General features: G+C 43.3%; 1 protein-coding gene and 1 long non-coding RNA gene across 2 annotated transcripts in view; one reads left to right on the top strand and one right to left on the bottom strand.

Annotated features, from left to right (window-relative positions):
• exoc4 (exocyst complex component 4) overlaps positions 1-13,689 on the bottom strand; it is a 617,734-nt gene that overhangs the window by 60,123 nt on the left and 543,922 nt on the right. Inside the window, exon 12 of the mRNA XM_070897190.1 lies at positions 13,178-13,333. Coding sequence (XP_070753291.1) covers positions 13,178-13,333 — 156 coding nt within the window. The remainder of the gene's footprint in view (positions 1-13,177; positions 13,334-13,689) is intronic.
• LOC139278431 (uncharacterized) overlaps positions 1-13,689 on the top strand; it is a 133,642-nt gene that overhangs the window by 102,258 nt on the left and 17,695 nt on the right. The window contains exon 4 of the long non-coding RNA XR_011596264.1: positions 9,301-9,375. This is a non-coding gene — a long non-coding RNA (uncharacterized lncRNA). The remainder of the gene's footprint in view (positions 1-9,300; positions 9,376-13,689) is intronic.

Below are 13,689 nucleotides of genomic sequence, written 5' to 3'. Positions count from 1 at the left end.
AAACTGTACACAATACTCCAGGTGTGGCCTCACCAAGGCCCTGTACAACTGTAGTAACACCTCCTTGCCCCTGTACTCAAATCCCCTCGCTATGAAGGCCAACATGCCATTTGCTTTCTTAACCGCCTGCTGTACCTGCATGCCAACCTTCAGTGACTGATGTACCATGACACCCAGGTCTCGTTGCACCTCCCCTTTTCCTAATCTGTCACCATTCAGATAATAGTCTGTCTCTCTGTTTTTACCACCAAAGTGGATAACCTCACATTTATCCACATTATACTTCATCTGCCATGCATTTGCCCACTCAACTAACCTATCCAAGTCACTCTGCAGCCTCATAGCATCCTCCTCGCAGCTCACACTGCCACCCAACTTAGCATCATCCGCAAATTTGGAGATACTACATTTAATCCCCTCGTCTAAATCATTAATGTACAATGTAAACAGCTGGGGCCCAGCATAGAACCTTGCGGTACCCCACTAGTCACTGCCTGCCATTCTGAAAAGTATCCATTTACTCCGACTCTTTGCTTCCTGTCTGACAACCAGTTCTCAATCCACGTCAGCACCCTACCCCCAATCCCATCTGCTTTAACTTTGCACATTAATCTCTTGTGTGGGACCTTGTCGAAAGCCTTCTGAAAGTCCAAATATATCACATCAACTGGTTCTCCCTTGTCCACTCTACTGGAAACATCCTCAAAAAATTCCAGAAGATTTGTCAAGCATGATTTCCCTTTCACAAATCCATGCTGACTTGGACCCATCATGTCACCTCTTTCCAAATGCACTGCTATGACATCCTTAATAATTGATTCCATCATTTTACCCAATGTCAGGCTGACCGGTCTATAATTCCCTGTTTTCTCTCTCCCTCCTTTTTTAAAAAGTGGGGTTCCATTGGCTACCCCCCACTCCATAGGAACTGATCCAGAGTCTATGGAATGTTGGAAAATGATTGTCAATGCATCCGCTATTTCCAAGGCCACCTCCTTAAGTACTCTGGGATGCAGACCATCAGGCCCTGGGGATTTATCGGCCTTCAATCCCATCAATTTCCCCAACACAATTTCCCAACTAATAAGGATTTCCCTCAGTTCCTCCTTCTTACTCGACCCGCTGACCTGTTTTATATCCGGAAGGTTGTTTGTGTCCTCCTTAGTGAATACCGAACCAAAGTACTTGTTCAATTGGTCTGCCATTTCTTTGTTCCCAGTTATGACTTCCCCTGATTCTGACTGCAGGGGACCTACGTTTGTCTTTACTAACCTTTTTCTCTTTACATATCTATAGAAGCTTTTGCAGTCCATTTTAATGTTCCCTGCAAGCTTCCTCTCGTACTCTATTTTCCCTGCCATAATCAAACCCTTTGTCCTCCTCTGCTGAGTTCTAAATTTCACCCAGTCCCTGGATTCGCTGCTATTTCTGGACAATTTGTATGCCACTTCCTTGGCTTTAATACTATCCCTGATTTCCCTTGATAGCCACGGTTGAGCCACCTTCCCTTTTTTATTTTTACGCCAGACAGGGATGTACAATTGTTGTAGTTCATCCATGCGGTCTCTAAATGTCTGCCATTGCCCATCCACAGTCAACCCCTTAAGTATCATTCGCCAATCTATCCTAGCCAATTCACGCCTCATACCTTCAAAAATTACCCTTCTTTAAGTTCTGGACCATGGTCTCTGAATTAATTGTTACATTCTCCATCCTAATGTAGAATTCCACCATATTATGATCACTCTTCCCCAAGGGGCCTCGCACAACGAGATTGTTAATTAATCCTCTCTCATTACACAACACCCAGTCTAAGATGGCCTCCCCCCTAGTTGGTTCCTCGACATATTGGTCTAGAAAACCATCCCTTATGCACTCCAGGAAATCCTCCTCCACCGTATTGTTTCCAGTTTGGTTAGTCCAATATATATGCATATTAAAGTCACCCATTATAACTGCTGCACCTTTATTGCAAGCACCCCTAATTTCCTGTTTGATGCCCTCCCCAACATCACTACTACTGTTTGGAGGTTTGTACACAACTCCCACTAGCTTTTTCTGCCCTTTGGTATTCCGTCGCTCCACCCATACCGATTCCACATCATCCAAGCTAATATCTTTCCTTACTACTATTGCATTAATTTCCTCTTTAACCAGCAACGTCACCCCGCCTCCTTTTCCTTTCTGTCTATCCTGTTTCCACTGGCAGGACATTTAGTAACCAGAGGACACAGACTTCAGATAATTGACAAAAGAACCAGAGGAGAGATGAGGAGAATTATTATTATTTTTTTTTAAACACAGCAAGTTGTCTGGAATGCACTGCCTCAAAGGATGGTGGAGTCAGATTCAATAGCAACTTTCAAAAAGGAATGGATATGTACTTAAAAAGAAAAAAAATGTAGGGCTATGGGGAAAGAGCAAGGGAGTGGGACTAATTGGAAAGCTCTTTCATAGAGCCCGCACAGGCACGATGGACTGGATGGCCTCCTTCTGTGCTATATGATTCTAAAAAGAGTAATTAGATACAAGCTCTAGCATTCAGGTGAAGGCAAAGTTAATGACCGTGGCTGGTTTTAATATGCCCAAGTAGAGTAGATTATGGTTGAAGTTGTACAAGATGAATGAAGATATGCCAGTGTGATTAGTAGCCATTCCAGTTACACCAGCCATTATACCACCAACCACATCTGCAAGCCTTAGCATACCAACATGTCAAAGACTGAGCATACATGCCTCCACAAGCTCCTGGTCAGCTGGGAGTGATTTGCAGAACTACAAGGACACTTGCAACCAACTTCTAACATAGTTACAACACTGCCAGTAGTCAAAGGTTAACATTGGCCACAACATCGGTCAAAATGGATAACACTTTCATCTTTTCCCTCACAGAAAAGCAACTGGAGCATGACACAGCTGCCAAATTTCACCACACACACACACACACACACACACACACACAGTTACATTCAGAAAATAGCAGGGTTCACTAATTACAGCCATGTGTCCATCCAGCAGGCATCTTCCTGCTCTGGCTACTCATCGCCAATGTTACCACTTCAAGCTCACTGACTGCATTCTCCAGATTATGTGCAGCTGATGCTTTCTACCTTGCTGAGATGGACGCAGAGTGTTGTTATCTAGTTCTGGAAAAGTGAGAGATTTTAAAATCGAGTCATTCTTGGACCGGGAGTCGATGTAGGTCAGCAAGCACAAGACAATGTTACCGAGGCGGAAGTAGGCGGTTTTAGTGATGGAGAGGATATGTGGACGTAAACTCAGCTGGGGGGTCAAATATGACGCCGACGTTGCGAACGGTCTGGTTCAGCCTAAGACAGTTGCCAGGGAGAGGAATGGAGTCAGTGGCTAGGACCGAAGACAATGGCGGAAGCGGGAAGCGAAGCCATTACAAATGATTCTCTGGCTATGACTAAAGTCCCACCCAGCTGGAGTTCGGAGGAGAGGTGCTGGGGGAAGATGGCGTGGTCTATCGTGTCAAAGGTTGCAGGGAGGTTGAGAAGAACGAGGAGGGATAGTTTACCACAGATCACAGTCATGTAGGATGGAATTTGTGACTTTGATAAGGGGCAGGGCCATTTAAGTGCTGTGACGGGGCGGAAATCTGATTGGAGGGGTTCAAATATGGAATTGTGGGAAAGATGGCCATGGATTTGAGAGTCAACAACACTTTCAAGGACTTTGGAGAGGAAGGGAAGTTGGAGATGGGGCAGTATCTTGCAAGGATGGAGGGGTCAAGGGTGGATTTTTTGAGGAGGGAGTGATGATAGCAGATTTGAAGAGGAGGGAGACAGAATCCAAGGAGAGGGAACTGTTATCAATATCAGCTAACATGTGGGCCAGGAAGGAAAGTTAGATGGTCAGCAGTTTAGTGGGAATAGGGTTAAGGGAGCAGGAGGTGGGTCTCATGGACAAGGGGAGCTCGGAAAGAGCCTGTGAGGAAATAGAAGAAATAGTCAGAAGTGCCGAATGGACGAGCATCTCTGCCTCCTCCTGAGGTCTCCACCATCACAGAAGCCAGTCTTCAGCCAATTTGATTCACTCCATGTGGTATCAAGAAATGGCTGAGCGCGCACTGGATACAGCAAAGGCTATGGATCCCGACTGTCGTGCTGAAGACTTGTGCTACAGAACTAGCCGCGTCTCTAGCCAAGCTGTTCCAGTACAGCTACAACACTGGCATCGACCTGATAATGTGGAAAACTGCCCAGGTATGTCCTGTCCACAAAAAGCAGGACAAATCCAATCCGGCCAATTGCCGCCCCATCAATCTACTCTCAATTATCAGCAAAGTGATGGAAAGTGCCTTCGATAGTGTTATCAAGTGTCACTTATTCACCAATAACCTTCCGCCAGGACCACTCAGCTCCAGACCTCATTCCAGCCTTGGTCCAAACATTGCCATAAGAGCTGAATTCCAGAGGTGAGGTGAGAGAGACTACCCTTGACATCAAGGCAGTATTTGACAGAGTGTGGCATCAAGAAGCCCAAGTAAAACTGAAGTCAATGGGAATCAGGGGTAAAACTCTCCGCTGGTTGGAGTCGTATCTAGCACAAAAGAAGATGGCTGTGATTGTTGGACGTTAATCATCACAGTCCGAGAACATCGCTGTAGGAGTTCCTCAGGGCAGTGTCCTACGCCTAACCATCTTCAGCTGCTTCATCAAAACCTTCCCTCAATCCTGTCAGAAGGGGAAGTTCGTTGATGACTGCACAGTGTTCAGTGCCATTCGTAACTCGTCAGATAATGAAGCAGTTCATGCCCACATGCAGCAAAATCTGGATGACATTCAGGTTTGGGCTGATAAGTGGCAAGTAACATTTGCACCACACAAGTGCCAGGTAATAACTATCTACAACAAGCAAGAGTCTACCCACTGCCCCATGACATTCTACGGCATTACCATTGTCGAATCCCCCACCATCAACATCCTGGGGGTCACCATCGACCAGAAACTTAACTGGACCAGCCACATAAATACTGTGGCAACAAGAGCAGGTCAGAGGCTGGGTATTCTATGGCGAGTGTTTCACCTCCTGACTCCCCAAAGCCTTTCCACCATCTACAAGGCACAAGTCAGGAGTGTGATGGAATACTCTCCACTTGCCTGGATGAGTGCAGCTCCAATAACACTCAAGTAGCTCGACACCATCAAGGACAAAGCAGCCCGCTTGATTGGCACCTTATCCACCACCTTAAACATTCACTCCCTCCACCACCGGCGGACCGTGGCTGCAGTGTGTACCATCTACAAGATGCGCTGCAGCAACTCACCAAGGCTTCTTCGGCAGCACCTCCCAAACCCACTACTACCTAGTATGACAAGGGCAGCAGGTGCACAGGAACACCATCATCTCCAAGTTCCCCTCGAAGTAACACACCATCCTGGCTTGGAAATATATCACCGTTCCTTCATCGTCGCTGGGTCAAAATCCTGGAACTCCCTCCTTAAAAGGACTGTGGGAGTGCCTTCACCACACGGACTGCAGCGGTTCAAGATGGTGGGTCACCACCACCTTCTCAAGGGCAATGAGGGATGGGCAGTAAATGCTGGCCTTACTAGTGATGAACAATTTTTTTTTTTTTTTTAATTGCCTCGCTTCGTTACTTCTTCCGCCAGCACTAAGCAGCCTCAAATCCATTTTAAGCCTTTATAAAAGCTCTCAGAATTTATGCGGCCATTTACCATTAAGTACACTCCCTAGTGCAGCAAACATTAAGAATTTATTCAAATAAGCTGTCCTCAGGATTAGTCGTGAGGTCGACTCTTTGTTGAACAGATGCGTGTTGCTACTAGCACTGTGCTGGGACAGGAATTTCTATTGTGGAACACAAATATATGCAGAATGCCTCCCACTCACATGCACCTACAAACCTGAGCAGCTAATGGCCCGCATTGTCAACCGAGTGGTGGGAAAAGTACTCCATTCTAGAAACAAGACAAAGACCAAGAGTTATTTTCTCAGATGCTGGAATGGAAGCAGGCAATGGGGGTGAGTGGGGCAAGGTGGGGGCGAGGGGGTGCGTTGAATGTACAGTACTTGTCTACTCTTTCTGGGAAAAGCTTAGCTTTTCACTGAAGCTGAAACGCAGTCCAGTGCCCACTTCAATGTACTGACATTCAAACGAGTTACCACCATGCCCCTGACAGAGGGGGAGATTCCACACAATTCTACAGCGCAGTAACAGGCCATTTGGCCCAACTGGTCTGTGCCGGTGTTTATGCTTCACATGAATCTCCTCACACCTTACTTCATCTCACCCTATCAGCATATCCTTCTATTCTGTTCTCCATCATGTACTTATCGAGCTTCCCCTTAAATGCATCTATGCTATTTGCCTCAACCACTCCATGTGGTAATAAATTCCACATTCCCACCACTCTCTGGGTAAAGATGTTCAGATTAATTCATTGCCTCTTGCACTGTACCACTGAGAAAATTAGCTTCAATCAACTGTAAGCAACTCATGAATATGAATCAGTTTCAGTGTCAGTGTCACTGAAGATAATCTATGCGAGCACATCTCTCGTCCTCATCCTTCCCTCCAGAGTAATGACCAATTAGGGTCAAGCTATAAATGTTCAAAGGGTTAACAACAAAGAACACCTGTGTACTTTAAGGAACACTCTGTCAGAATCAATGTTATAACAAACCTCTTGAGGGCTGTGCCATTATTTTTGCATGAATATATCTATATAAAAAAAAGTGAGACTAACTTTGCATAATATCACCTCCTTTCTCTCTGGATCTTTTTCGGTCAAATTACACAAGACTGATATTTCCCAAGGCAGTGATGACATCCAACAACGTTGAAGAAGCTGCACATATGCAGTTGCAGTGTTTTTTTTAGTTGTTTGCATTTGATTATAATAAAAACAATTTTGGGGAAGGGTAGCATCCAAAGGGTTCATTTTTTTCCGACAGTTGTTTGAAAAAGTAGTTTGGGTTTCACTTCGTAAACATCTTTCCCCTCTTGGACCTTGTAAACAGTGGAAGATTACAAAGTTATTGGGGTGGGGGGAAATTACCTTTAGTCATATATAAAAATATATTTTTGTTTGCCATGGCAACATGAGACCAAGTAAGTCAACCAAGTAAGGTGCTACATAAAAGGTTACTGCACAAAATAAGAGTTCATGGGGTTGGGGGTAATATATTAGCATGGATAGAGGATTGGCTAACTAACAGAAAAGTGAGAGTCGGGATAAATGGGTCATTTTCTGGTTGGCAAACAGTAACTAGTGGGGTGCCGCAGGGATTGGTGCTGAGTTCTCAACGATTTACAATCTATATTAATGACTTGGATGAAGGGATCAAGTGTAATGTCGCCACGTTTGCTGATGATACAAAGATGGGTGGGAAAGCAAATTGTGAGGAGGACACAAAACATCTGCAAAGGGATATAGACAGGCTAAGTGAGTGGGCAAAAATTTGGTAGATGGGAGTATAATGTGGGAAAATGGGAGGTTATCTACTTTGGCAGAAAAAAATAAAAAAACAAAAGATTATTTAAATGGGGAGAGATTACAAAATGCTGTGGTACAGAGGGTACTGGGGGTCCTTGTACATGAAACACAAAACGTTAGTATGCAGGTACAGCAAGTAATTAGGAAGGCAAATGGAATGTTGGCCTCTATTGCAAGGGGGATAGAGTATAAAAGTAGTGAAGTCCTGCTACAACTGTACAGGGTATTGGTGAGGCCACACCTGGAGTACTGAATACAGTTTTGGTCTCCTTATTTAAGAAGGGCTATACTTGCATTGGAGGCAGTTCAGAGAAGGTTCACGAGGTTGATTCCTGAGTTGAAGGGGTTGTCTCATGAAGAAACGTCGAGCAGGTTGGGCCTATACTCAATGGAGTTTAGAAGAATGAGAGGTGATCTTATTGCAACATACAAGATTCCGAGGAGGCTTGACAGGGTGGATGTAGATAAGATGTTTCCCCTCGTGGGGGAATCTAGAACTAGGGGGCATAGTTTCAGAATAAGGGGTCACCTATTTAAAATGGAAATGAGGAGGAATTTCTTCTCTCAGAGGGCCGTGAATCTTTGGAATTTTCTATCCCAGAGAGCTGTGGAGGCTGGGTCATTGAATATATTTAAGGTGGAGAGACAGACATATTTTTGAACGATAAGGAAATCAAAGGTTATGGTGAGCAGGCAGGGAAGTGGAGTTGAGGCCAAGATCAGATCAGCCATGATCTTATTAAATGGCAGAGCAGGCTCAAGGAGCCAAATGGCCTACTCCTGTTCCTATTTCCCATGTTCTTATGTGCCCTTTCCATTTCACTAAAGCAGTCAGTTCACTTTCCATTTAGGACTGAGATGAGGCAAAATGTCTTCACTCAGAGGGTGGTGAATCTTTGGAATTCTCTACCCAAAGGGCTGTGGATGCTCAGTCATTATTCAAGACAGAGATCGATAGAATTTTGAATATTAAGCGAATCAAGGGATATGAGAATAGTGCAGGAAAGTGGAGTTGAGATAGAAGATCAGCCATGATGTTATTGAATGGCAGAGCAGGCTCAAGGGACCGAATGCCTGCTCCTGCTCCTATTTCTTATGTTCACAATCTTATGGCACAGAACTACTAATGCATTTCACTAGTTGTGTCCACCAAGCCCCCTCATTCTCTTTCTCCCCTTCCAAAAAAAAGTCTGATGTAAAAATCTCAATTTGCAATTCCAACCAATGAGTGTGTGAATTATTGGCCACGTCACACCTAAAAAAACTAATAGCAGAAAGTCAGAAAATGGTGTAAATTCTCTTTTAAAAAGTCAGTGGTTTGAAAAATTGCCGCCTTTCTCCTTCTGCACATAATGCAGCTTTAAGATTTGCAGAGACATGTTTACTAGGGCTGCTCTTGAGTCTCAAACTAATTAATTCTGTCAGCTGTTGTTTTACTGCAAGATGCTTATTATTATGAAGAGTAACCTTTTTGAAATGGTGAGCATATCAGTTGCTTAGAGACCAAAAAGCCAAGAGAAATAACTGGTGAGGACAGCAAGCAGAGTGCTGCTCATCAATTAGCATATTACTAGCTACCCTGCAGCTCTCAATCATATTAAAGGAAAAATGCTGACAACTTCATAACAATGGGGAGTTGATATACTGCAACACTTGACCAGAGCCACCCCAGGCCATTTAACCTTTAGTTGTCCACCTCCTCGTCAACTGTCCCGTTCCCTCATTAAAATGGAAACGGCAACGTGTCAGTAAGTACAATTAATCACTTTTACCCTGCGTCTTTCCAGACACTTAAAATATATTTCTATTTCAGGATTCTGACAGATTGATAAATGGAAGGATGGACCAAGCCAGGGAAGGAGAAATGGAAGTCACTGGTGTCATTTGCGTAGGTGTTATGTGGCTAAAACTCATCCTGCCCTTTTAACCTTGTAAAGTACAACATGTTTAGGAACCATCTATAATTGTCATCTCTTTCTCAAGGTTTGTGGTGGGGAGGGGAAGAAGTGTTAATCCCTCATGTTTACTTTGATGACATAAATATATGCTCTTTTAGCAGGGATATTCTCTGTACTCTTGTTAGAAGATGATTATAGATGGCGCCTTAATTCCTGCTGGTGATATTAAACAAAGCTGAATGATATCACTTGGGATATCAGTCTCCTAAAATTACACAGTGGCGACACTGAATATCTGAACAGCTACAATATATAGTGACTTCACGATTTACGATATGCAAGTGGATCTCCCGTGGTGAAGCATGCAGACAAAAGGAAAAATATATGGGGACTGTTACTGGAGTGGCGTAAAGGATCCCAGAAAGGAAGATCAGGTAGGGAGGACTGCACATCCATAAGAGAACGTACCTGATTTTTCGTCCATTCATTTCAATGGATGAAAAATCAGGCATGTATGGGCAACATGGTCCCTCCTGCCCAGGTAATCCTTCATGCCAACTGCAAGAGGAGGAGAATCTGTCTGCCCCATGTTCTTCCAGAATACTGTAGGCCTAAGCCCTGACTGGCTTTGTGCATAAATTAAGTGCCAGTCTTTTCCAACGGCCCAGGAGCTTGATCCAGTCTCTAATTTCACCCGACTTAAAATTTTAATTAGAACTGTTTTTTCCCCCAATGTTTAGTTGCTTCAGCTTATTTATTTAAGCTTTCAGCTGCAATTTTTAAATGGTTACATTTTCAGTTTTTGATGTGGGACTGAAATGGTTGCTGTCTGTGTTTGCTGTGGAATGTGACTTTCATAGCTAATTACCCCTGGCTAATCGTAGCAGATTATACGATGTGATTACCCCAAACCAAACAGAAAGTTAGGAGAGGCTTTACATCCATTCACTCTACACTACACTTTTTATTAGTAAGATACTGCCTATGTTGTACTATGGGCAATGTTCCCTCGAAGCTGTGCGGCCTCGCGGATGCGCAGTGTCTGTAAGATCCCGCGCATTCTGCTCACCGGCTTTTGTATTGTAATAACCGCGCACGCACAAAATTTGAATGAATCACGCAGCAATTTAAAGGCACCGCACACGATAAAAAAATTATGGAACATTGACCATACGTTGATTTATTTTTTAGGAATAAGGTGTGGATCATCATTCAATAAACAGCTTCATGCATTAATGGAATAGAACGCAATGACCACCACTCTAACCACAACTAGTACAATAGAGCCAGGACCAAAGAAAGCCACTCTTGTAAACAACACTTCAGTGTAAAATACTCCCAATATACTTGCCAAAGCAAAGTCTGTTTGTAGAAGGGTTTACATTCATTTCCCCTTTTGACCACCACTGAGACCTACCACTTTGGGCTTCAAGCTTGCCAGACTGTTGCTATTAGCTATGAACTGTGTCAGTGATCAGTGATAATATATATTTTTAAGTTATTGATGTCTCCTGATAAGCATCCAGGACTAAAAGGAAACCTACCACTCCGAACTGCAGGGCATCACTTGCTGACTAAGCCCCCAACAGATGTCAAACAAACATTTTTTCTGGTGAGTTTGAAGTCCAAAATATTATTTGGCATCAGTATAGAAGCCATAAGCAATCCTTTTACAGCAAAGGCTATTGCAAATGCACGACAATATGCACTTGTCTATTCCTGCGCAATGCGTTTCAGACATATGTACATATATCGCAATAGTCTCTTACAATCAGCAATGTTTCAGTTCCGGTATTAATTGTCACTGGTACTTTACTTTTTATAAAAATAATGGGTCCTTTTTTCTATCAACCCACATTACACACAATGGTTTGTGAAAAGGGCAGGTTGATGCCCTACTTCCTTCCACCAATGCTGCTCTAAAGTTGGCCATCAGAGGGCATACGAGAGAAGCGCGAGAGGAATCTTCCTCCAGTTTTCCCTCCATTTCTGTAGCTGAGATTGAGAACTTGTGGTGTGCTGGATCATGCATCCAAACTCACCTCGACCATCGCATACACTGTGGCCAAACAACATGCTGCGTCATTAAACTGCCTCAACATTTTGTATAAACTGTTCATTTCTTCAATTTTCTTTTTACCTAGTATACAATTACACCACTATTATAAACAACCTTCATGTCTACCCACATTGAAATGCTGAACAACAACTTGCATTTATATAGCATCTTTAATGTAGTAGATGTCCCAAAGCATTTCCGAGGGGAAAAAAGATGATTTTTGGTTTATGGTATCATTTTAGTCCAGAGATTAGATCACTGTTTTATGACTGACCTCAAACACCTACCATATTACAGATTGGAGACTTAAGATGCCCAGAATTTGTCTCTCAAAGCCTGTTTCACAAAACAGAGTGACCTCCTCGTGATTTTACAGACATTCCACCTATCTCGCCACATTAATAAGTCTTTGTCTTGCATTCTATGACACAGAAATGGTAATGTAATAGTGATAAAGACACTTAAGTATCAGGAGTAGTCCAAGAAACCTCGTTAGTGTAACATTCACTTTGATAGTAATTTCTCCAAAACTGGTCAGCGCTATGCTTAAGCTGGGAGCCCTCAACTCTCTTCTGTCTTGACTTCCTCAGCAGATCTCCGCAGACTCAGTCAGCTTGTTCTAGCTAGTCACCAAAGCAAAGACCGATCTCTGATCCTGCCTCAGCTCTCCTTGTCTGTGGATTGGCCAGTTGAGCCACCAATCAACTTTCCTACTGCTGACCTAAGTGTGGGCTTTCCTGGCAGCATGCCCTGCTGGGCTCATGTGAATGAAGCCATTCCAATGGATTCCAGCCAACCTCCCTCTCTGGAATGCATTAACAAATCTTTGTCTCAACCTGATGTGGCATGCAAGAAATACCATTGGGGATAGACTCCAATTTGAGTAGCTCCAATTCGCATTCCTAGAAAGTGTGTGCTCTAAGGATTTAATCTCTTGCTGACCTACATTGGCTCCCAGTCCGGCAACACCTTGATTTCAAAAATCTCATTCTTGGTTTCAAATTTCTCCCTGGCCTTGCCCCTCCACATCTCTAACCTCCTCCAGCCCTACAACCCTTAGAAATCTCTGCGCTCCTCCAATTCTGGCCTCTTGAGCATCCCCAATTTTAATCGTTCCACCATTGGCGGCCGTAATTTCAGCTGCCTGGGTCCGAAGTTGTGGAATTCCCTCCCTAAGTCTCGCCGCCTCACTAACTCTCTCTCTCCTTAAAACCTACTTCTTTGACCACGCTTTTGGTCATCTGTCTTAATATCTCCTTATGTGACTTGGTGTTTGATGAGGCTTCTCTGAAGCGCCTTGGGATATTTTAGTACATTAAAGGTGCTATATAAATGCAAATTGTTGCTGTTGTTGTTAAACTTAAATTAAAACAGTATCTTAATATAAATTACCTAAACTTCCTTCTAGATTAGGAATAAATTATCAAAGTCGCAAAACGTGCCAATATATTTTCATCTGGGAAACCAGGAAGTGGCTGGAGCGCCCTCCGATGGTGCCTGGTTGAGGACACAGTGACATTGGCATCAAAGAGGACGGCAGGAAATTAAAACAACTGCCGTTTTCACCAAGAATACATTTTTGGACAATTTCAACTTTATGTTTCAGGATATAATTCTCTTTCTTTAACAGCTGGACATTTCTGAGACAGCAAACTCTCTTTTCTGCCATGTTTTTAAACATCAACTTAATTGCATCAGGTATCTTGGACTGAAATGCAAAATCTCAATCTGACCTTGTGAAGTCTTCCTCGTCTTCTCGCTTAGGCCTCATCTGTTTGGGCTGAGCCATGTTCGTCCAGCTTGGGAGGGATGTCAGCAGTCGGCTGATGTCATCGTCCTTTGCCCATGATGCACTGATGATGAGTTTCTCTTCTGACTGAACTATGCTCCTGCATTGACAAGAGGAATCTAATTAAACAGAGATCATCTCCTGCAAGAGCACTTCAGGTTGCTCTGAATGCATGATGTCTATCAACTGGATGTTTTCTCAACTTATTGAAGAAAGTTCAATGTAGATATTTGGACATATTCTCCAAAACTCCCGTTAAAGGAACAAGGGTTAAGTAGAGATGGATCGATAAAGCAGTACAAATATGAAATAACATTTTTTTTTTTAAAAGCTTATATGGTAACATGGAACAACATTTTAAAAATGGGGTTAGAAGTCAGTAATCGTCTTTCAAATAAGACATTAAACCATAGATAGCCCTGTCGACCTGCTCAGGTGGAACCAAAATATTCCATG

Source organism: Pristiophorus japonicus, chromosome 13, assembly GCF_044704955.1.
Source record: "Pristiophorus japonicus isolate sPriJap1 chromosome 13, sPriJap1.hap1, whole genome shotgun sequence".
NCBI classification, from domain to species: domain Eukaryota; kingdom Metazoa; phylum Chordata; class Chondrichthyes; family Pristiophoridae; genus Pristiophorus; species Pristiophorus japonicus.
This window is presented reverse-complemented; position numbering and strand designations above follow the sequence as displayed.